At 45.3% G+C, this 24892-nt stretch overlaps 1 protein-coding gene across 4 annotated transcripts in view; it reads left to right on the top strand.

Moving 5' to 3' along the window:
- GRID1 (glutamate ionotropic receptor delta type subunit 1) overlaps positions 1–24892 on the top strand; it is a 698930-nt gene that overhangs the window by 637005 nt on the left and 37033 nt on the right. For all 4 annotated transcript variants that reach the window (XM_045040238.1, XM_023240627.2, XM_045040236.1 and 1 more), the window contains one exon: positions 18929–19124. In XM_045040238.1, the coding sequence (XP_044896173.1) occupies positions 18929–19124 (196 nt within the window). The remainder of the gene's footprint in view (positions 1–18928; positions 19125–24892) is intronic.

The raw sequence follows: 24892 nt of genomic DNA, 5'->3' as shown, positions 1-24892 counted from the left end.
CACAAAGGTGTATACATTTCCTGGGGCTGCCATAACAGAGGACAGGCACACCTCAGAGATATGGGGGTTCAGTTCCAGACCATCACAATAAAGCAAAAATCCCAATAAAGTGAATCAAATGAATTTTGGGGAACTCCCAGTACATATAAAAGTTATGCTTACACTACAGTGTAATCTATTAAGTGTACAATAATAGCATTATGCCTAAAAAACAATGTATATACCTTAATTTAAAAAACTTTATTGTTAGAAAATGCTAACTACCATCTGAGCTTTCAGAGAGTCATAATCTAATGGAGGGTTGTGTCTCTATGTTAATGGCTGCTGAGTGATCAGGGTGGTGTTTGCTGGAGCTTGAGGCAGCTTTGGCAATTTCTTAAAACAAAGACAACAGTCAACTTTGCTGCACCAGTTGACTGTTTCATGAACAATATCTCTGTAGCATGCTTATGTCTGATAGCATTTTTCCCACAGCAGAACATTTTAAAATTGGAGCCAATCCTCTCAAACCCTGCTGCTGCTGCTGCTGCTGCTGCTGCTGATGATGATGCTGCTGCTGCTGCTGCTGTTTTATCAACTAAGTTTGTGGAATATTCTGAATCTTGTGTTGTCATTTCAACAGTCTTCATAGCATCTTCACCAGGAGTAGATTCCATCCTGAGAAATCACTTGCTTTGCTCAGCAGTAAGAAGCAACTCCTCATCCATTAATGTTCTATCATGAGATGGCAGTAATTCTGTCTCATCTTCAGGCTCCACTTCTAATTCTAGTCCTCTTGCTATTTCCACTATATCTTCCGTTAACATCCTCCATGGAAGCCTTGAACCCCCAAAGTCATTTTTGAGGGTTGGAATCAGCTTCATTCAAATCCAGTGAACATTGATTACATTTTGACCTCTATCCATGAATCCTGAATGTTCTTAATGGCATCTAGAATGGTGAATCCTTTCCAGAAGGTTTTCAGTTCACTTTGCCCAGATCTGTCAGAGGAATTCCTATCTATGGCAGTGATATATTGCAAAATGTAAGTCTTAAACAATAAGACTTGAGGAGTTGAAATATTCCTTCATCCACAGGCTGCAAAATGGATGTTGTGTTAGCAAGCATGAAAACATTAATCTCATTTTACATCTCCATTAGAGCTTTTGAGTGACCAGGTGCATTGTCAGTGAGCAGTAATATTATGAAAGGAATTTGTTTTTCTGAGCAGTAGGTCTCAACACTTGGCTTAAAATATTCAGTAAACTAAGTTGTAAACAGATGTGCAGTCATTCAGGTTTTGTTGTTCCATTTATTGAGCACAAGCAGAGTAGATTTAGCATAATTCTTAAGAGCCCTAGGATTTTTGGGAATGGTAAGTGAGCACTGGCTTCAACTTAGTCACCAGCTGCATTGGCCCCTAACAAGAGAGTCAGCCTATCCTTGGAGGCTTTGAAACCGGGCATTGACTTCTCTCTAGCTCTGAAAGTCCTAAATGGCATCTTCATCAATAGAAGTCTGTTTGTCCACATTGAAAATCTGTTGTTGAGTGTAGCCACCTTCATGAATTACCTTAGGCGGATACTCAAGATAACTTCCTGCAGCTTCTACATCTGTACTTGCTGCTTCATCTGGCACTTTTGTTTTTAAATTTTGTTTAATATTTCTTTAGTTTTTTTTTTTTTTGAGAGACTGAGACAGAGCATGAATGGGGGAGGGGCAGAGAGAAAGGGAGACACAGAATCAGAAACAGGCTCCAGGCTCCGAGCTGTCAGCTCAGAGCCCGACGCGGGGCTTGAACTCACGAACCGTGAGACCATGACCCAAGCTGAAGTCGGATGTCCAACCGACTGAGCCACCCAGGCACCCTCATCTTGCACTTTTATGTTATGCAGATGGCCTCTTTCCTTAAATCTCATGAACCAACCTCTGCTAGCTTCCAACTTTCTTCTGCAGAGTCCTCATCACTCCCAGCCTTCATGGAATTGGAGAGAGTCAGAGCCTTGCTCTGGATTGGGCTTTAGCTTAAGGAAATGTTGTGGCTGGTTTGATCTTTTATCCAGACCACTAGAACTTTCTCTATATGAGCCATAAGGCTGTTACACTTTCTTATCATTTGTGTGTTCACTGGAGTAGCGCTTTTAATTTCCTTCAAGAACTTTTCCTTTATATTCATAGCTTGGCTAGCTGTTTGGCACAAAAGGCCTCGCTTTTGGCCTATCCCAGCTTTTGACCTGCTCTCTCACTAAGCTGAATCATTTCTAGCTTTTGACTTAAAGTGAGAAACATGTGACTCTTTCTTTCACTTGGACACATAGAGGCCACTATAGGGTTATTAAATGGCCTAATTTCAGTATTGTGTCTCAGGAAATAGGGAAGCCCGAGGAGGGGGGAGAGAGAGAGAGAGAGAGAGAGACAGAGAGAGAGAGAGAGAGAGAGATGAAGGATGGCTGGTTAGTGGAATAGTCAGAACACACACATTTATTGATTAAGTTTGCCATCATCTATGGGTTTTGTTGTGGCACCCCAAAGCAATTACAATAGTAACAACAAAGATTACCACACAGAACACTAATGAAAAAGTTTGAAATATCATGAGGATTACCAAAATGTGGCAGACACGAAGCGAGCAAATGCTGCTGGGAAAAATGGTGCTGATGGCCTTGCCCGAAACAGGGCCACCCTAAGCCTTCCATTTCTAAAGCACACAACATCTGCAAGTACAGTAGAGTGAAGCACCATAAAATGTGTGCCTACACTGCAAACTGGGTTACTTCACAGAAATTCATTGCCTCCCAGCTTGGGCAGTCCGAGAACAAGGTGTTGGTGGGGTTGTTCCTTCCAAAGTCGGTGAGGGAGAATCTGTTCCTTGTGTCTCTACTGGCTTCTGTAGATTTGCTAGAAATTTTTGGAGTTTCTTGACTTGTGGATGCATTCATTACCTCGATCTCAGCTTCATTTTCACATGGCATTCTCCCTGGGTCTGTGACTGTGTCCAAATTTGCCTTTTATAAAGACACCAGTAGTTGGATTAGGACCTATTCTAATGACCTCATCTAAATTGGTTACCTCTGTAAAAACTCTGTCTCCAAATAAGATCACACTCTGAAGTACTGGGAGGTTACAACTCTTGACACATCTATTTGGGGGGACATGATTCAATCCATAATGGAGAGAATGTCTTAAACCAAATCCTGGAGGTAGTGATATGTAACCCAAGACCTAGAATATGAGGAGATACCTGTGTGTTTAGGAAGGAGAAGTGGCCCACATGGCATATGAGAAGGACCAGAGGTGAGAGGAAGCCCCCAGTGGGCTTAGGGAACAGTGTGGTCAGGACAGAAGTGTAGGGGTGCTGGCTGGAGGACCAGGTGGACACAAGTTGTGCAAGGCCTAGGGAGTTGTATTTAGGAGGGGCCCCTTTCTTCTGAAAAAAAATGTGACGCCATGGAGGTTGTCTAGACAAACATCATGGTCAGAACTCATCATAACCTCCCACTCAAAACATTGTCAAACCATGCAGCGGGGAACCACACCTCCTAAAACTCAGCATGCATCTCTGTTCTGGTCAGCCAAGTTCCCCTGCTAGGCCTCCCACCAGGAAAATGCTGCACATGGCTCATTCAGGCATGGGGGGAGGGAGGGATGTGGTCTCTTCCCTAAAGACAAGTACTGTGGTCTACAAGGAGCCTAGAGCCTGTCTCTGCTTGGCGTTGGATGCACTGGGAGGGGTCCCTTTACTTTTAACGCTCCCTTTACTTTTGCTTTGTCAAGCCTGGCTGGTCAAACCCATGATGGGTATTTTAAAAAATTCCTTTCTATAGAGATTTAAGCATCCTCTCTTTATTTATCTGACCAGAACATCCAGAATAGAAGAGAAGATGAGGAAACATGCATGAGGCAGCAGATATGTGTGGTTTATGCATCATTCATCCACTCAAACAAACTGTGCTGTTCACTGAGTGAATCTTGTGATCTGGACATAAACATCCAGATAGAGTTTGGTCCTGGTGCTCCAGGCTCTAAATCCTAGAGAATGAGAGGCAGCTTCTGTCCTGCCTGGTCCAATTCCCTGTGAATGTGGCAAGAGGGAGACATTTCAGGGAGACACAGCTCTCTGAAGGGACAAAGAAAGCACACTGACTTTGAATAACACAGTCCTTTGAGGGATCCCATGATAGGCTCTTGTCTCTTGAAGATTGCAGACAGCTTCCTCCTAATATTCACTATCAACTCTTCCTGCTGCAAGACCCTCTTGTCCTACTGAGGAAGGGATGGGCTCTGCTTTGGGCTTGTGGCTGTTTTTCATGCATTATCTTTCATCCCCCCCAAGGCACTATGGGGACAATATTATGTTGCTAAGAGTCAGGGAGGCCCACAGCAACCTTTGAAGGTAGTTAATTTGCTTTGCCCTGTCGGGTGTGGTGTGGCTGGGGCCTTGACGTGACTTGAAGACAAGCCTCAGCAGCCCCTGCATCTGGGGAGATGGCTGTAAATGCTCCTTAGGAGCAAAGCTCCTGGCGTCCAGACAAACTGAATTTTAATTGCTAAAGGCCTGTTCTTTGTGAACTCTTCCCTACAATAGCTCTGAGTCCCGACAGACACTTCAAAATGAGATTCCAGCTTTCAGAGAAAACAGCTATGTTTCAGAGAAAACAGTTTATGGTGCTGCTTTGTCAGAAGAGAGAATCCTAAATAAGATAAGGATTTAGTGCCAACCCAGGCCATAGAGTCGTGAAATATGGTGGGAAGACCTGAGATCTCATCTTGGCCAGGGGTTCCAATCACAAATGTTTACAGGGCCAGGCAAGAATGTCAGTGCGGGTTTAAGACCAAGGAGAGTTCTGGGGTTTGTGGTGACCCAGAAATCACATACTCATATTAAAGGGATTCAAATTCAAAACAAACAAACCCTATGCTAGGCAAACCAGCTGTTTCTGAATCTGTCATGAAGATTGGCATTTTATAACTATAATGTGCAAATCTCTCATTGCATAATTGGGATCATGGATGTGACTATATACTAAGTGTCTTCCATGGGCCAGCACTGTCCTCAGTGCTTCCTGAATTCACTCAATCCGTGAAGATCCCTGTTGTATAGAAAGGAATGATGCAAAGAGAGACTGAGCTTGTCCAGGGCCACAGAGCTAGCAAGTGGTAGCATGAAATTCGCAACCAGAGTCTGACTCCAGTGTCAAGGTTTTGGACTCCTGCCCTGTATGGTTGCCCCATTATGGATGCCCCTCAGAGCAAGAAAGTACCATGTACCCTGGGCAGAGCCCAGAACCCAGGCACCAGACTTGCAGTGTGATATTACTAAACTGGACCATGTTGCTCTTGCTTCTCAAGAGTATAACAGGTCAAGTAGAGCCAGGCTTTGTAGCCATAACAGACTGGTTTATATGCCTAACTCTAGTGCTGGCTGGATGTAGGGTTCTGGGTAGGTTGGTATGAGTCTCTAACTCTTGAGGAAGTTAGTTCATCTCTCAGGGTCCTAGGAATGAGGACTGTGATAGCTTCCTTCAGAGTTGTTAGAAGGATCCAATAAAGAGGGAATAACATAAGGCATGGATATGTTTGGATGCCCCATAAATGTTGGTGTCTTTCTCTTTGTCTTCTGGTCTGTGGAAGCCACAGCGTGCTTTTCCAACAAGTACCCCTTGGTGGTTGATCTAGTGTTCTGCACCTGGGTGTGTTGCTCCCATCATAGAGTTTACTGTTGGACACTGGCAGAGTTGTCCTGAGTGTCCTTCCCAAACCCTGGGAAGTTCATGGGATGGGTAGTTATTTTAAACTAAAAGCAGGATTGTGCTCAGTTCTTCCAGCATCCAGGTGCTGCAGTGTATGCCATGTTCCTCTGATCAAGGCACCCGTAGCTCCCAGTGGTGCCTGCCAGAGAGAGTGCCAGGCTGAGGCTCATGGGGCCCCTGACGTGGTGTGTCTGGCACCTGGCATTGCTAATGGCATTTGAAGAGGTTTCGTCCAAGAGAAAGCTAGCTATAGTGAATGGTCCATGGTCCATGGCATGGACACCATCCTTAGTTGGAGCTGGTGTGGGAAGATCCCTCAAGCATCTTAGAGAAAAACTCAACATCAGGCAGACCAGCAAGTTCAACCTGGTCCTGGCACAAAGTAGCCCTAAAAACCTCATAATTTCCTCATCTATAAGGTAGGATGAATAATTTATCACAAAGGTACAGTCTGAAGATGAAATGAGCCCTCCCTTATTACAGCACTTGGCACGAGGTAGGGCCCCTGCCATCCCGGCACCCAAACAAGACTCATCAATAATAGAACATACCCTTCTCCTCCCAACTCCCTTCCCTAACCTTTCCATCAGTCTGTATCTTGTTTGAGCAATTTTTCTGCACACTGATTCAGAACAGCTAGCATCTTGTAGCTTCACATTTAATTACAGTTGGTTTTGTTTTGTTCAGTAACAGGCTCACATGTGCTAGTGTTTTCTTTCCAGCTTCCCCACATGGGGAGGGCTTGAGTCCCTGCTTTCTTGCACTGTGAGTGCTGACTACCCAGGTTCATAAACAAGCTCAGGTGGGCAGATGTCTCCTGTGCTGTGATCCCTGCACTCACTGCATTGGTTGGTTTCTCTGTCACACAAATCTTCCTCCTACGGGGTCACCATTCCATGACTGAAGAACCCCTAGCTGCTCCTTTATTTAAAACTCTGTCACAGTGCATGACATCTCTTAGTCTGAGTCTCCCAGCCCTCCAGCAATCCCCCCTTCCCTCTTTCCTTTCTTCTTCCTGCTCTGGGGTCCTTCCATGCACATTCATACATGCACATGCCCAGGCCCTAAACACATGTGCCCATGCATGCATGCACACACATATAAGCACATGGGTTCACCAGTACTCTTCAGTTTTGCCTTCTAAAGCACATGTGAGAGGGGCGCCTGGGTGGCTCAGTCAGTTGAGCATCCGACTTCAGCTCAGGTCATGATCTCTCAGTTGAGGAGTTCGAGCCCCACGTTGGGCTCTGTGCTGACAGCTCAGATCCTGGAGCCTGCTTCTGATTCTGTGTCTCCCTCTCTCTCTCTCTGCCTCTCCCCCACTCATGCTCTATCTCTGTCTGTCTCAAAAATAAAGATAAACATTAAAAAAAATTTAGGGGTGCCTGAGTGGCTCAGTCGGTTGAGCCTCCGACTTCAGCTCAGGTCATGATCTCGCGGTCTGTGAGTTCAAGGCCTGCGTTGGGCTCTGTGCTGACAGCTCAGAGCCTGCAGCCTGCTTCAGATTCTGTGTCTCCCTCTCTCTCTGACCCTCCCCTGTTCATTCTCTGTCTCTCTCTGTCTCAAAAATAAATAAACATTAAAAAAATTTTTTTAATAAAATCAAAAATAAAAAAAAATTAAAGCACATGTGACAGCTTTCTGTGGTAACTTCCCCATTGCCCTGTGCATAGAATGTGCCCTCTTGCCCATCTCACACATTCTCGGATCCTGTGATCCGTACTTCATTTCCCATCATTTTTGAACTTCTATCCCATCATACTGCCCTCTTAGTATTCTATAAGTAATTATGCCCTTGGTCCTATCCTTAGTGCTTCTTAGTTATGTTACCATGTCTGCTCCCTTCTAGTAACCTGCTATAGTTCCCAGAGCTTTCATTCTCTCCAAACATCAGTGGTTTGAAAATACAGTCACCTTTGCTCAGGACATCTTTTATTCCTCTCCTCCATGTGTCAGTTTCTGCTTTCTCCTTAAGCCAAAACTTAAGCCTCACCTTTACTGCTAACCCTTGCTCCTCGTCCCCACCCCAGTCTCTCATCTGCTGAGCTTCAGTCAGGTCCACATCTTGTCCCAATAACTCTGAGCTTACTTCTAACAGTGTGTTTTTCATGATATTTTTGATTGTCTGTTTGCTCATTTATCCTGCATACTTGGGTGTGGGCTGCTTGACATTGCTATAGGATGACAATCAAGTGCATGGGTTTTGGGGTCAAGCAGTGCAGAGTGGAAAGACAGCTCTTCCTTCTACTTGCTGCTTCTGTAGCCTTCCATAAGTTACTTAATCTCCTTGAGCCTTGATTTCTTCATCTCTAAAATGGGGGGATAATAATAACTTTATGTGAGAGTATGGCCAAAGTTAATGAAGCAATACAAATGATGTATTAGCACAGTGTCTGGAAGTTAGCATTATTATAGCTTTCTTCTAGCATATCAAGTGACTGACTGCCTGGGAAGCTGACATAATTGAGGGGCTCAGTCAGACATCTGGAAAGGAGAAGAGGGAGGGAAGGACAGTGAAAACAAAAGCCAGCAGGGAGAGAAGAGGCTCAGACTGTTTCTCTGGAGCAGAGGGGGATGCAGGCTGTGCCAGGAGGCAATGAAGGCACCTTCACATCTTCCCGAAGGGCTGCTGCCCTGATTTGCATTTCGGTCACATTCATGACAGCCTCATAATGGATTAAGAGCCCCAGCACTGATATATTAAAGGTTAATGGTGCATCCTGCTTTTGTATTGATTTGTGGCAGCAAATATTTGCGGGTGTTGAGAGCTGGGAGTCCGCCATATTCCTGGCATGGAGGTATGGCCGGCTGGCAGGGCTGTTTGTGCAGGGCTCCCACTGAGCCCAAGGGGCATAGGAGCTGGGTAAGCAGACAGCTGCTGCTTGCAGGGTTCAGGCTCAAGAGGATTCTCTCAGCCAATGCTGATTTCCATTAAATCCACAAAGAAACTGGATCTTGAAGCTTCAGTACCCTGAGGAGGAAGGCTGGGGAGTACCCGGCCCCATCCCTGAGCTCCTTGGTGATTGGTTCCTGGGATAGCTCTGACCACATAGCTCTGTGCTGTGTTTCCTGGCCCAAGGCTACAGTTCTTCTGTTTAAGCTCTCAAGCCATCATTATGTCTGTTTCTCTGCAGATGACTAGCCCACACCTGTCCTGAAAGGAGACTGGTCAACTCAAGAAAAAGACCTTTCCAATACAATATACAACCTACACATTTGGAAAGTGATAAAAATGAATTCACTAATATATTATTCATGCACATAATAACCCATGTTTATTAGAGTGTCTACTAAGTGCCAGGCAGTATTGTAGGTAGGGAGGCAAATTATCCCAATTTGGCTGGAACTTACCTAGTTTTAGCACTGAAAGTCCTATGTCCCAGGAAATCTCTCTGCCCTGTGCAAACCAGGATGATGTGGTCATGCAGTTGTAGGCGCTGGTGATATAGCAATAAACCAAACAACCAAGTCCCATTCCAGGGGGAGAACTGACATTCAAAAGGCTGTGATATATTTCTTTGCTTTTATCATATAATTTAAGACGGGTGGTATTTTATATAGGGTTGTCAGCAAAGGCCTCACAGAGAGGGTGACATTTGATCAGAGACACAAGACACTGAGAAAGTGAGCCAATTAAAGATGTGAGAGAAGTGTATATCAGGCTGAGGGGAAAACAGCTACAGAAATCCCAAGGCAGGAAGGCAGGGAAGCCATTGTGGTGAGAGAAGAGGTGTTGGGTTCTGACCATGTGGAACTTTTCAGACCTTGTGAGGATTTGGATGCTTCTTTGAGAGATAGGAAGCAATCGGAGGGTTATGGACGAAGAGGTGACATGATTTGACTTAGATATTGAAACGATCATTCCACCTATTCCCTTGAGGAATATTGTAGAGTTAAAGGTGGAGACAGGGAGACCATTAGGGAGATGATTTCAGTATCCACATAAGACACAGAGTGGTGCATGGTGAAGGTGATAAGAAAGTGTCTGCTTCTGGATCTCTCTTGATGATAGAAGAGAGCAAATATGCTAAGTTAATATGTGAGATATGCAAGGAAGAGAGGAACAGCAATGATTCCAAAGCTTTCGTCCACAGCATCTCAGAAAATAGTCTTTGTCTGAGATGGACAAAGTAGAGGAAGAACAGGTTTGCTGGTAGATTTTGGGGTTCACAATTCAAGAACTTGGGTTTGAACGTGTTCTGTCTAGGGACCTATTAGCCATCCAGATGGAGCTGTCAGGTGTGGGCAGTTGCCTAGAGTCAATGGGGTGGGTCAGGGCTGGGGTGGTCCACTGGAGGCATCAATGTATAGATGTATTTACAGCCAACTGACTTGACCAAATCATGGTGAAAGGGATGTCACTTAGAGAAGAGAGGGAATCTATTGGCTGCACGTGGGACACCCCAAGATTCAGAGTGTGGGAAGAGAAGAAGAAGTAGAAAGGAGAGGAATAAGGAGGCACTTGCAAGGTGAGAGAACTAAGAGTGATGTCCAGAAGCCAAATGAGAGAATGTCTTCAGGAAGGACAGAGTGATCAAGTTTGTCAAATTCTGCTGGTTGGGGTAGAGTGTGGAGTGGGAAACGGCCACCATATTTGGGAGATCATCAATGACTTTGACAAAAACAGCTTCAGTTCAGTGCTGAAATGAAAACTTAACCAAGGTAGGTTCATGAAAAATGGGAACAGAGAAATGGAGACTCTTAACATAGATGACTCTCCAGAAGAACTGGAGAGTGGTTGGAGAAGGGTATGATTTCAAAGAACGAGTTTTTGTTTTTTGGGTTTTGTTTTGTTTTGTTTTGTTTTGTTTTTAAAGATAGAAGATGTATGTGTTTTCATGCCGATGGAAATGATCCGTAGAGAGAGGCAATTTCATGATGTTGGAGACAGAGGTGACAACTGGAAGGGCAATGTATTTGAGAAGGCAAGGAAGTGTGGGCTCTAGGAGACAGACACAGTATGACAGAAATAGGAGCAAGGACTGACCACCATTTTAAAAGTTGGGCCGGCAGGTATTCAGTGGTTTTAGGAAAGAAAGTTCTTTATAAAGAAGCAAAGTTCTCTACTGATTGCATCTACTGTCTTAAGAAATGGGAAGTGGGGTCATGGTCTGAGAGTCATCTAAGAGAGTGAGAGGATGAATTGGGCAGGGGAGTCTGGAAGCACACCAGGCTGCATGAGGGTCTACTTGAGGTTAGCAGTTGTGCTTCTAAAGTTAGACCCATCACTGTGCTGGTATCCAGCCTGGATTTTTTTTCTCCATCATATTCAGCTATAAGCACAGAGTTGTTTTAAACCAGAATTGATTCTTTCAGGAAACACAAAGTCAGCACCTGTTGTCTGTCAGACCATATGTGGAATGACAGGGATCTGGACATGGACAGAGTCCAGCCCCAAGGGAGCTCACTGTTGAGGTGGGGAGCAGACATGTTGATGGACACATGAAGTCCAAAGGGGTAGATGCAAAGATAGGCTACCCTAGGAACACAAAAATGGGGCCTGGATCCAGGAGGATCTATTCTTCCTACTGGAGATGTCAGCTGAAATGATTCCTGGAGGGCGGGTGGGTTTTAGTCCAATGAGGAAGGCAGGGCACAGCATGATGGACAGATAATGAGCCCAGGGGAAGGCTTGGAGGCCTGAGAAGAGGCTAGAGACGATGGATCTGGAATGCAGGAGGCTTCGAGACTGAGCATCTTTTGCCAATGGTATTGCCCTGGTTTTGACTTAGTGGAGGATATGGACGTTCAGCCTCTGACACATGCCAGGGCCTCAGTTTGCTACCCGGCTCAACAGCATCTGACCCAGGCTGAGGTGACACTCACAGCCCATCCCTCAGGACCTGTCACTGAGCCCTGCTCACTTACAGGGTCCAGACTAAGTTTCGCAAATCTGAAACACATGACCACATATACCTTCCTTTCAGAAACTTTGGCTGCCAGGGTACCAGACCTGAGCTCAATCCAGAAGATTGCACCCATGAGGGAAATTTCAGACTGCCTTGGTGAGGGAGCCTCAGTCCTAATGGGCTCTGGATGCTCAGGATGGCTCAGGCCTTTCTGGGTTAGGCTGGGCATTTTCATCTTGTTCTGGGGACTGAAGATACAACTATCAGAGCCCCTTGGAGCCTGCTTCTCATAGCCAGAAGGGCAGGTATTTGATGAGGTAGGAGAGGAGCCCCTCTCCTCGCAGTGGATCTGGACCATGCTTGGAAGTTGGCAGAGGGGGTGGACACGGAGGACAAGGACAGCACACAGTTAAGCTCCCAAGGCTCAGAGCTGTCACTTAGGTAGCAGAAGGATTTTTAATTTTTAAGGATTTGCATTCTGTTTACAATGTAATTAAAAAACGCAAATTTTATAGAAACACATTTGTAAAAAGTGGAAATCTCACAACTGTTCAGGGCTTATTCCCCCTGTGTTTATTCCTATATTTATTTACATTTATTAATGGTTACTTTTTACCAGAATGCAGATCGGCTGTATACAAATACATTTTTTTCCTAGCAGTTTAGTTTGGGCATCTTTTTATTTCCATAGCATTCAAAAACATGGAATATGGAAAGAAAGCGATGTGGAGGGAAGGTTGGGGAGGGAGAGGAGTGTGGCTCTGCTGGGTACTCAGTACATGCCAGGCCCTCTGTGGCTGGCCCCAGGGCTCACGTTTGAAGAAGGGCTTTGTGGCCTCCTGTATCCTATAAGTGCATGTCTTCCTGTCATGAGCTACACCGCCCTCATCCTGATGGGTCATTAAATGTCCTCAGAGGGTTCCCCAGCTGGGATTCAGAACTGCAGTCACTCTCATGACTGACTGGATACAAAAGAGTGTGTGTGATGCCCCCGCCTCACCTTCCCCCAAGCTTCCATGATGGGCCCTGGCAAATGTTGAGGGTGCTGTTCCTGAGGAGAAGACAGATTTCCAGCCTGCCAGCCTCTGCTCTTGGAAGGCACAGCTTCTCCAGGTCTTGTCCCACCCACAAGGGCACCCTCAAAGTGCTGGAGAAGTACATGCCCTCAGTGTGAACTCCAATGGCTAAAACACCCCCTACACCCTTGATCTAATCTCATCCTCCATTATTTTCCATAATTCTTACTCTGCTTTATTAATCTTCATAGTACTTTTGATCACTGGATACATGACATTGGAAGTCTGCTGACTATGCCCCCACAGGCCACATCAGCAGCCTGCAAACTAACACTGTTTTTCTTTTTTGAAACATTTTTAAAGTGTCCTAAAACACACACACACACACACACACACACACACACACACACACACACACAAAACCAAGGGATATGTGACAGATTGGTATGTGGCCCTTATTGCCCACATATGTAAAATTTGTCCCTTTCCAGAAAGCGTGCTGACCCTGGCATTCCATCTGTTTTTGTTGTTGTTTATATGTTTGTTTCTGTCTCCCTACCTCTACCACATAATGCCCCAGAAGCAGGAACTTGGTGTCGTTCATGCTGTATCCCTCACCTAGAGCAGTGCTTGACACAAGCAGATGCTTAGAAAAGGTGTTTTGGGATGAATCAATGGAAACATGAAGACACCTGTGAAGCCTTTCAGAGCCCAAGGTTGAGAGGCATCTCAGAGTATGTCAGCCTTCTTCCGAGGTCCTGTCCACCTTAACAGCCCCAGGTGTGGGGGAGGAGAGACCAGGAAAGGTGGCAAAGCCTCGGGTAGGAGAACACTGCATGAGAGAGGAACCAGAGTGACTGGAGGCACAGGGGGAAGCCCTGGTGAAGAGACTGAGGAGGGGCAGAGAAATGGTGGAGAGTTGAGAGCACTGGTCCTGCAAGCAGCCTGTGGAAACCCAGCCAGGCCATCCCAAATGACTCAGGTAGCGTCATCTCCTGTAGAGTCAGACAAAAGCAATAGAAAAAGAAGGCTGCTGGGATGATCGTCAAGGCATCTGTGGGCTTTAGTTCATGCAGCTTCACATTAGGATGAGCGTCCCCACCCTCCCATGCCCTTTGGGTCACTCCACTACTTTCTTTGCTTTTTTAAGGAAGAATAATAGGGCTTTGGGATTTAGATTTACCAGGACTGTGATTATGGCAAGCCCACAGTTGTTAAAATCTGTTTTACATATACTGTATATTGATTCTGCTCCTGTTACAAGTGTATTTATCTCCATTGCTAACATAAATATTTCTGTAACATGCAAAGATGTATTTATAAATTCTGTATTATTGATTTTTTTCATGTGGCAAACACATTTATCTCTTTGTTAATGAAAACGTATCTAGGAAATAGTAAGATTGATTTATGGAGAAAGGTATGGGGAAGGAGGTGGTGCCGAGCTGGGTAGACTGTCCTTGGCCACAGCTGAAGGAGATGTTGTGGGACTTCCAGAAAGTGCGTGTGCATGTTTATTTGGAGGAAACTGCTCTCAGAGACAAAGGATGTTTGCAAAGGCTTTCTGCAAGGCAGTCTGGTGTGTTTGTAGGAGTCAGCTATGCTTTCAGCTAGGGGAGACTCCCAAAATTAGCATCCGGGCCAGGAGATATAGAGAAGCATCTCCCATTGGTCTCAAACTCAGTTTCCATAGGGCACAACTGAGTGAAAGATACAGGCTCAAAAGTAGGCTTGGAGGAAAGGCTAAGCCTTGCCATGGAAGGATTCCAACACCACAGGTTGTTAAAAGATGAAAAAGTAAGGAGATAGGCAGTAGACTACAGGAAGCCAGGGTCAGCTGCAGAATGTGCATGCTTGCAATGTGACACTTCATTAGTGAATGCAAACCCAGACAGGGCAGCCTGGGGAAGATTCTTTTAACGACTTCCTTCCATAATACAGGCAATGGTGTTATAAAAGCATGTGGTGTCACGTGGTAGCTACACTTGTGGTGAGCATAGCCTAATGCATAGGGTTTTTGAATCACTATGTCATACACCTGAAACTAATGTAACATTGTGCGTCAACTATACTTCAATAAAAATAAATAAATAAAGACATCCCACCCCAGAAGCTTCCCTCATCCAGGCACTTACTAATTTCTCGGGAAAAACCTCTGCTAGGCAGTTCCCATCATGGTTCACAAAAAAAAAGGGTCCATATGGCCTGCCAAAGGAGTTTTGGTGTCTCCATGCTTACTCTGGATTCAGAATTCCTCAGGTTGTCACTCTAGGCATCCTGGGTACCTAAAATGTGTACTGTTCACAAGGCAACCCATTGGATGCTGAAAAAGAGGCATTTGCATGTACCTTGGCAATAACATGGAAGCAAGAAACTCGACCACAGGCCTCTTACTAGGAAGGCAAATGGGCAGATGCCAAGACAGGCTTCGATCTCATGAACCTAGAAAAGTCTAAAAAAGCTGCCTGTCCTCAGTTGCTTCCATCCAGGTGTGACCATCCCAGTCCCAACCCTGATTAGTCTTTTATACTGTTCTCTGTTTTGACCATTTGAACTGCTTATTGACAGCCTAACAGAAGGGCCGCCATTTTTAAACATTGACCATGCACCAGACCTATGTCTGTGATCCTTAATCTTCACCAAATTTGTGAGAAAAGTATGAGTGAATAAAACTAGGGTCTCAGTAGGTGATTCTGAAACCTGCACATGCACCACACTCACCTGGAGGGCTGCAAAAGTATATAGATTGCTGAGTACCACCCCTAAGTTTCTGATTCAGTAGTACTGGGGTAGGCCCAAGAACTTGCATTTCTTCAAGGGCCCTGGGTGATGCTGATGCTGTGACTCTGAGGACCATTCTTCGAGAACTACTGGTCTACCTCAAACAGCTAAGGTATCCACAGGCAGGATTCACACCCATATCTGTATGATTCCAACACTGCATTGTGTTAGCTGATATGAATTGCCCCATGGTGTGTGTTCCAGATGGACCACCAGGGCCTTCTCCAGTCATATCTTGTCTTAATGGAACACCTTACCCCTTGATTCTCCATCTAGCTACCTCTACCCATCTTTCATGGCTCAGTTAACATTTTCTCTTCTACGAAGCCTTTCCTTAGCTCTGGCCATAGCCAGCTGCACCTCCCCTTTGCTTCCAGGGTCCCCCATGCAGAGCTCTATTTCAGCCCTCTCATGTTGTTTAGTGACTACTGTTTTACTCCTCTGACCATTCTCCCATCCCTCACTGTGAACCCCATGAGGATGCCTGCCATTCATTCCTTGCTGTGTGTGCCATGGTGCCTTACCAAGTGGCTATTCAGCAGCTGTTGGTGGGACAACTGCTTGAATGACTCTAACCAGTTGTCAGCATGCATGACTGAGGTTTATAGAGATAGCACCAGTGATGGGCAGATCTTCATCTCTCTGTGTTGAGGGTGCAGGGACACTTTCTAGAAGTCATTGATGAAGAGACTACTTTGAGAAACATGCTAAATTAAGTGTGTTAGTGATGCCTTCTCCAAGCTAAGCATCCCTTGCTTGTTCAGATGGGTGTGCTATCTGATGTGCACATCTGTCTTTCCCTGACTGCCAGTGTTGGCTCGGAGCCTGGTTGGCCCATTGCTCCTATACTCTTTCATTCCTCCCCCTTTCAAAACTGATGAGAGGATGAGTGCCCCAAGGAAATGACGGCTTTGGTGTATGAAGAGTGGAGTCCTCCTGCCTAAACCTCTGAATGTTTTGATAGTGTTATTTACACAGAAGTATGGTGGAAGTACCTACTGTGTGCTGGGCATGTTAGTGAGCTTGGAAACTTTCCTTGAAAGAGCGTGTGTGCATCTGAGATAGGAGAGATCCCTCTGCATGGACTCATGGCTATGAAAGATGATATATGGAGGCCATGGGGCTGAGCCATGAGGCTGGCACAGCAAAATGAGGTGGTGTTTGGGGGCGGGAGCAGTGAGGTCTTCTGGGACAGAAGTGGACATGAAGCCATAAACATTTGGGCTGCCTACTTGTCATCCAGAGATGATCCCCGAGCCTCTGGCCAGGGGCACCGTCATGAATAAATACTAAGAGGCGAGAGGAAATCTCCATTTCAAATGTGGGGATGGAACAGTAGTGCTGAGCTCCTTGGCAGTTACGCATTCATTCCATACTCATGGAAACTGCAGTAATTTAGAGCAGTTCAGTATTTAGACTCAACTGTGTAATTCATCTTGATGTTTCCCATTCATCAAAGCCTTGTGTTTGTTTGTATTACCATGAGAAAAATAAAAAACGTGGGAAAAAAGATCCCCCCTTCCTTTCATTACAGGCAAATTACGACAGAGTTACAACCCTTGGGGCCCTTCAAGCAAAGGAACATCTTGCTTCAATTAGATATAAATAATGAACAATAATTAGAAAGATTTCTTCATCGAATTTGTTATTTTGTGTTTCCTTTCATCTGTAATGTATTGAAACAAACACTGAGCTCTGTTTCTGGGCCATGTAGCAGGGCCTAAAGGAACTCCATGGAGTGCATCTCCAAAGCAGGAAGAAGCACCCATTTTTGGCTCCTCTGTGTGCATGTTGTGAAGACTGGTGTCAGCCCTGGATCCAGTGCCATGGATGTAAAAAGGAGGCTGCCTCAGCTCTAGTCCTCCAGATTCCTATAGTCTGCCATGCAGAATAATTGCTACTAGTTACCGGCCACTCAGTTTGCATCAGGAGCTGCTTTACAAGCTAAACACACATTATTTCACTTAGTCTTAACAGTAGCCCTCTTCCACAAGCTCTACTTCTAGCCCTGTTTTAAGTGTTTCGGAAACTGAGGCACAGAGAGTTTAGCTAACCTGCCAGTCCTGTGGTATCAGTGCTAGTGGAGCCAGGAGGTAAGGCAGGTGGTTGGACTCCAGAGATGTTGCTTCCTCTCACTCTGGGATGCTGTTCTCCCAAATCACAGTGATATTATGCAGCCATAGAAACCGTACAAGGTATAGAGATGGCACAGGGAGGTGATGGCTTCACATGGGCAAGGGAGGCACCCAGATCTTCAGGGTGTCTGCAGAAGAATATCTGGTGGATGAGTGAGATAAACGGGTTCCAGACTGAGGAAGCACCATGGTCTGGTGCCATAGATGGGGACTGTGTGGGATTTCTCATTTCAGCATTGGCTGTGGAGTTGCATGGAGGCAGGGGCAGCAGCTGGAGATGAGACCAGAAGATGGAGGGTTGGGTAGATCAGGTCGAGAAGATGGGATCTCCTCGTGGAAACGGTGACTCATGAAGAAGTGGGGATGATGATCCTTGTTGTTACAAAGGAGAAACAGATTTCCAGAAGATAAATAAAGAGTGATTTAGTTGGAGCCTGGAGAGAGAGGCTGGCTCACCACAAAGCATTTGGGGATTTTTTTTTGCCAGTTTATTCTATTTGTGGCATTCTCTCAACACACTGAACCAGGTGATGCTCACTTAAGGCAAGTGAGAGCTTCATGCCAATTGGTCCTTCCTGGTCTGACTATTTTCTACCCCCAAGAAAGCCTCTCCTTGACCCCTATCTCAGACATCTGCCGGTGGGCCTTCCTGATGCACTCCCCGCCTCCAACATGCACCTGACTTGAACTACCTGCTTCTCCTTCATGTACAATAAACCCAAGGCTCTTGGAAATGCTTTGATTTATCTCCACCATCTTTCAATAATACTTAGCACCTAAAAATCAAGAGAATTCATATAAAAATCCAGTTTTCTTTCTTTATTAGAAGGCAAACTGAGGGGTAATGCTCAAAGTGCAACAATGGGTGGAACTCTAGAAGAGCCACAAGTTTTGGAGGGGACATGCATATTCACTGGCACCACCTGAGTGTGTGCCTCTGCCCACACCAGTTCTAAGTGTCAGGGACTAGTCATCATCATCCATGTTGCCAACATGTATTTCCTTCCTGTGCCGTAGACATTGGAGTTGGAGACCTTTAGTATCCAGCCTCCCGTGTTGCCCTGTCTCCTCTATTGTGATTGTCTGTCTATATATTTCTCTGGCTAGACTAGATGCTCCTTGAGGGCAGGGATGATGTCTTATTCATCCTTTTGTCCCTTGATCTCAGCACAGGACCTGGTTTTAGGTATTCAATAACCTTAATGAATTAATCTACACTGAAGAAACATAACTGTGGTAGAATTAGGCCCTGATAAGTCATGCTCTGGGCTGAGGAACTCGAGCTATTTGAAGTTGGAAGTGATGAATGTGGATAGTGGGCCACAGCTGGTCTCGGTCTTCAGGAGGACTTTACAGCCCATTTATATCCCTGCAGTGTGCAACATGTACACATGCCTCACTGCCTTTTTGCATTTCAGGACATTCCAGGACCTCTCCAAACAAGTTGATATGTCTTACGGTACCGTCCGGGATTCTGCTGTGTATGAGTACTTCCGAGCCAAGGGCACCAACCCCCTGGAACAAGACAGCACATTTGCTGAACTCTGGAGGACCATCAGCAAGAACGGAGGGGCTGACAACTGTGTGTCCAGTCCTTCAGAAGGCATCAGGAAGGTAGGTGAGAGCTGGCCACCTAGCCACATGTGTGCTATGACTGGCTGTGGGCACCATCGTCTCCAAGGTAGGAGACACCTTCTCAGAGCAACTCCTTTGAGTAGCCCTGTCATCTACAGGGTGATTCATCTTCAGCCAGTTTGATAGAAATTTCTCACAGGCATCTGAGTGTCCATAGGAGATGCACACATTCTTTAGGTAGATGCCCATTCTTGGCAACAGAAGCAGAGGGGCTGCTCATTAAGTATATTCTAAGTTTCCAAAGGGTCAGTGAAGAGCAGGCAGAGTAAGCCCCCACATATGGACCTCCTTCCTCATGGGCCCATAGGATGGTAGCCCTGAGGAGCCTGTTCTCCCAAGCGAGAACACTCAGCAAAAGCAGAAGCTGAGGACCAGTTAAGAGGTGGATGGACTGAAGGGACAAGGTTGAGGAGAGGGTGAGCACACTGTGGGCAGCCGGGGGTTAGAAAGGGGAAGACCACACCTAAGGGGCAGAAGGCCCAGAGCAAGGGCTGGCCAGTTGGGCCTGTCTGTGGAACTGTGCTATGGAAAAGAGGTGTTCTTAGGGGATGGTGGTGAGGACAGCAAACCTAGGATGGAGGCCATACTGGGGGAAACTGACAGAGAGCAGGGAGCGAGGAAGCCAGGGCCAGAGAGAAGAAGGACATAGTAGCAACCATCATTCTTCGGCAGTGGGTTAGACTCTGCTCATTTATTTCATTTAATTGCCCACAATGGCCTGAATTAATCATTGTTATCCCATTGTACAGGTGAGGATCAGAGATGTGGGGTCACACTCGTAGTTAGGTCCTGATGCCTGGGGTTCCAGGCTGTGTTTGGCATTTACCCACTGTATGCTGCAAAGCCCCTAGGGGTCAGTGAGGAGGAAGATGGTAGGATGAAGGCAGGTGTCCTCTAAGGATGCTACTGGTGGTAGTGTCCTGCTATCCAGTGACCCTCACATGCAATGCCTACTGTCCCGGAGGTCCCTAGTGAATGGTGTAAGAAAGACATGCACCTGTGGCTAGGACTCCTGCCTCTGAGCAGACGGGCATTCCACCCTGCCTCAACATCTCCTCTTCTCCCTTCTGTTCTCACAGAGCAGTTAGCTCATGATGGCTTCTCCTTGTCATTTAGCCACGTGAAACAATAGAAAGCGTCTGGGCTCTGAAGCCTGACACACTTGGGTGTGAATGCCAGCTCTGTATTAACCAACTATGTGAAGTGGAGCACACTGCTCTTCCTGTCTGGAACCTCTCCGAGTTGAGAGAGGCCCTTTGGAGGTCTCCTTAGAAAGGTAAAATATTCAGGGGTGCCTGGGTCGCTCAGTTAGTTAAGCATCTGACTTCGGCTCAGGTCATGATCTCACGGTTTGTGAGTTCGAGCCCCACGTCGGGCTCTGTGCTGACAGCTCGGAGCCTGGAGCCTGCTTCGGATTCTCTGTCTCCCTCTCTCTCTGCTCCTCCTCCACTTATGCTCTGTCTCTCTCTCCTTCAAAAATAAATAAAAACATTTAAAAAAAATTTTTTTAAAAGGTAAAATTTTCAAAATTATATGTTATGGTAAATTTTGAATGTTTACGTTGAACCAAGTGATACCTTAACAAAAATAATAGGCTGCAATGTAAATATGCTATCCCCATGCTTACGAGATTTATTAAAATCTCTTTGTTTTTAGTGATTTACAAAGGATGGCACTCTAACCTCGAGCTGCCAGGTCTTCCTTCATCCCTAATAAGTGACTCTCTGTGGTTGTAGGTGACCTCATTTGGAAGTAATGAATACAAAGTTGACTTAAGGCTTTTTATGAATGTAGGCCTGGGCCAAATGGCCTTTGAGTTTCCGCTCTCTGCTTTCTTTGTCTCTCATAGACAGCCAATACTCCCATTCATATAGCATTTTTATGAAGATTCATTGCAACAGTGCTACAAAAAGTACTTCTTAGAAAAGATGGCTACTTTTGACTTTATTAAACTTCCATTTGTCGTAAGACACTTTAAAGAAAATAAAAAGACAAGTCGCACACTGGGAGAGGATATTTACAACATGTTATCACCAATGTAGGATTAATATCAAGATGAGAGGAAGAACTTTTATAAAAGTAAGAAAAATTCAAACAGTTTAACAGAAAAATGGGCATAAGACTTGCACAGGCCTTTCACAGAAGAGGGAATGCATATGGCCAGTAATTATAGGAGGAGATATTCAAAATCATTAGTGGTCTAGGATATGTAAATCAAGAACATAAAGGTATATCATTTTACACCAATTAGACCTGTATAAAATGAGAGGTGGTGGAGAGGACGGGAGTAACAGGTGGTTAATTGCTGGTGGGAGTGTACCCAGTACAACCACTTTGGAAATGAGTTTGTTATTCTCTTATAAAAGAGAACATCCACATACCCTATGACCCAGTGATACCACGCCTGTGTATCTACCCAAAGGAAACTCCTGCATGCACTTCAGAAGTGAGAAAGGTCAGGGTAGCATTGCTTATAGTCAGAACCCTGGAAACCATCCAAATGAGCTTTACCAAGGTAAAAAAAAATATGACCTGCAATGAAATGAATGGACTACAGCTTCATGTAATAGCATGGATGAACCTTAGCAGAATAACATTGAGTCAGAAAAAGCGTTCAAGGCAGTTTCATATGGATCAATGAATAGAAAACAACATACGACTTAATACCCATGTAAAATGTATAAAACACACGCATACATACATAGAAAGTAATGATAAAATACAGAATTCATGATAGTGGTTCATATAGATGGGAGAGGCAGAGCAACAGGGAGGAGAAAAGCAAATGGTTGAATTGCAAGTCAAGGTCAGCGTTAGCTTTAGATTCACGGGGTTTTTAAATTTTTTTTTCATTTCTCATTATAATAAATAACTAATGAGTTAATTAAAAAAGGGGTCATTCCTGGACAAAAGGATGGGTGTCCTGACCCAAGGGTTCAGGTGATTAATCCTAGTTTGTGCACCTCCCTTCCCTTCCAAATGAGTGAGTCCTGACCAAGCCAGGGAGAGTTTGGCTCCCACAGATGTCAGGCCCTTTTGTCTCTGCAAGCCTCCAAACCTGCCTAGTATTGTTCCCAGTGTGCCATAAGACAGCAAACACCACCATAGAGCCCTCTGGAGGGTGATAAATCTGGAGATGGGTCATCAGGGAAATAGTTACTTGTCATCCTACTTACCCCTAGCCCATTGCTGGCACTTTGGAAATCATTCACCCTCTGGTAATATTTAGGGTCTTATCTCATGAATAAAACAATGTAAAAAAATGTGAGTAGTGGAAGATGCAAATGAAGGATTCCTTATAAATGCCTATAGCTTCGTGGCACAGAATCTAATCTTTTTCCAGTACATAGGATGTGTTACTTTTATGACACCTTCATTTTATAAACCCCAAACCAGCTTTGGGGTCACAAATCTCTCTCTTGCATTTGGATCTTTAAGAAAAAACTGAACTGCCAGCACTAGACAAATGTTAAGGGTTTTATAACTAGTGTCATAAAAGTAAGTTTATGGTATTGTCAGAAAATGGAGTGTGCTGCATTTTTTACTGGAAGGAGAGCTCAGATTTGCTCTCAGGTCCTCTTCATGTGCCTGTTTGGGGGGCTCCTGCGCCTAAATGCTTGTCTGAAACTCTTCCCATCTCTTGCCCCTATGGAGCTGCCCCTCAAGCCCCACCCCCCCCAACCCCAGGCTACAGCTTTGGAAACCTTGTGAATCCCACCCACCTGCTGCAGACCAGGCTGGGGATGACCATGCCCCAAGTGAGGTTCATGTCCTGAATTCAGGAGCTATAAGGAGAAATCCAGCCAAAGAGAGCCTGCTTCTGTGCAGCACAGGCAGCCTGGTAAAGGTGAGGAGGGGATGCCCCGAAGGGACATTGCCAGAAACTTCTTAAGCAAAGGGAGGATGACCTCACTTGTAATTTCCAGTTACTCTTTGGTGGCTCTGGCTCCATTTCTGGAGAGTACTTGGTGTGGAGTGACGTCTAATTGCTACTAAAGTCAAGGAGCTTGGTGTGGAGGGTAACCTCAGAGAGCTGCGATTATTTTTTCCTTGGGAATGCTGCAGATTTTAATGACTTGAAACCAATTTAGGTGGGAAATTGCTTAGCAAGAGGTGATTACTTTTCCACAGTATCAGAACCAGGGAAAGGGATTATGTCATGGTTGCCCCACCTCTGTGACCCTTTCCTTCATGCTGGTGGCCACTCAGACAAGGAGGGGGCAGCCCTTTCCAGGCCCTGGTGAAGAGAACAGGAAGGAATTTGTAAGGGGAAGGAAGTTTTATTTATTTACTAAGAACCCACAGCATACAGTTTTTATAACAGACCTGCCTGGCACCCAGTGAGTCTCAATAAATACTGGGTTGCCCCTAAATGAGTCATCTGTTTACTGTTTGACTGAGCAGAGACACATAAATCTGAAATGTAGTTGGTGCCATCAGTACCATCAGTTGGTTACCCTCCATGGACTTCTCGATGGGAGGGGTAACGAAAATAACTCCAGGGTCCCTTTCAGGCTTGTCCCTTAATAGCCTTCTCTTAGGAAAGCAACCCTGCTGGTCCTCAAGAGGAAAGAAGCTGCCTTCATTTTTCTCAGCCACCTGCTCCTGTCAGACCTGAGCAAAGAGTAGACCAGATGTCAGCAACATTACAGTCCATGGGCTGAATCTTGCCCACTGCCTATTTTTGTAAATGAAGTTTTATTGGGACACAGACACGTTCTTTCATTTACAAACTATCTGTGGTGTCTTTCCTACTACTTCAACAGAGTTGAGTAGTTGTAACAGAGACCATATCATCTCCAAAGCCTAAAATAGATATGACGTGGTCCTTTACAGAACAGGTTTGAGGACCCCTGGTCTAGAGTAACAGGTGTGCCAGGGATACCACCCCTAGGTCTATGTCATCTAAAAGCACATACACATATCCAGGTACTCATTATCTGGCTCTATAACATCTGAGAGTGCATGAGCACAGCAAGTAAGGAGACCATCTGTTAGCTGTCCATCATCTAACAGCCCATAGGCACATGCGGTAACACATCACCTAGCTCTAGGCCACCCAGTTGCACGTAGGCATATCTAGTAATATATCCTCTTATCTCTATACCATCTAGTGGTGTGTCATCTGCCTACACACTGTCCTTTCTTGTCCTCTTCAGGTCTAACTCTGGTGGCCCAGGGACTTCTCCCTCACTCCACCAGGACCCAGCTCTGCTCTTGGCCTGGCCTAGTCTCCCCCGGAAATCTGTTGAGCAGTCTCTGTGTTTCAGGCACTGTGCCAGAGGATCTACGTATACTATTCTTCTCGTCATAAACAGAACTTGATTATCATTATCTACATCGTGTAGAAATGGGACCTGAGGGATCCCCCTCACAGAGGGATGAAGTGGCTTGCTCAAAGTCACATGGACCTGAGTAAGCCATGGCACAATCCAAGCCAAGACTCACTCCAACCTTGCCTCTTCCCATGGGGTGACATTCCCATTTCTGTATCTCAGTGTGTCTCTTCCCCTTGCATACTCTTTACTCATGCTTTTATTTCCCTTCCTCTTTTACACTAAAGTAACAAGACGTTTACCTGACATTCATTTTTAAAAGCCTTACTGTCCTTCCAAGCCCTAGCAAAATTGTTCTAAGTCTCTTGATTTATCTTTTGATTTCCAAACTACTAAGAATATCAATCAGAGAAATTTTGAGATGCAGAATTGGGCTAACAAGTGGTTCAAATTTATATGGTAATAACTTTG

The sequence above is a fragment of the Felis catus genome, chromosome D2, assembly GCF_018350175.1.
Source record: "Felis catus isolate Fca126 chromosome D2, F.catus_Fca126_mat1.0, whole genome shotgun sequence".
NCBI classification, from domain to species: domain Eukaryota; kingdom Metazoa; phylum Chordata; class Mammalia; order Carnivora; family Felidae; genus Felis; species Felis catus.
The sequence above is the reverse complement of the archived record's forward strand: the minus strand, read 5'-3'. Positions and strand labels throughout refer to the sequence as shown.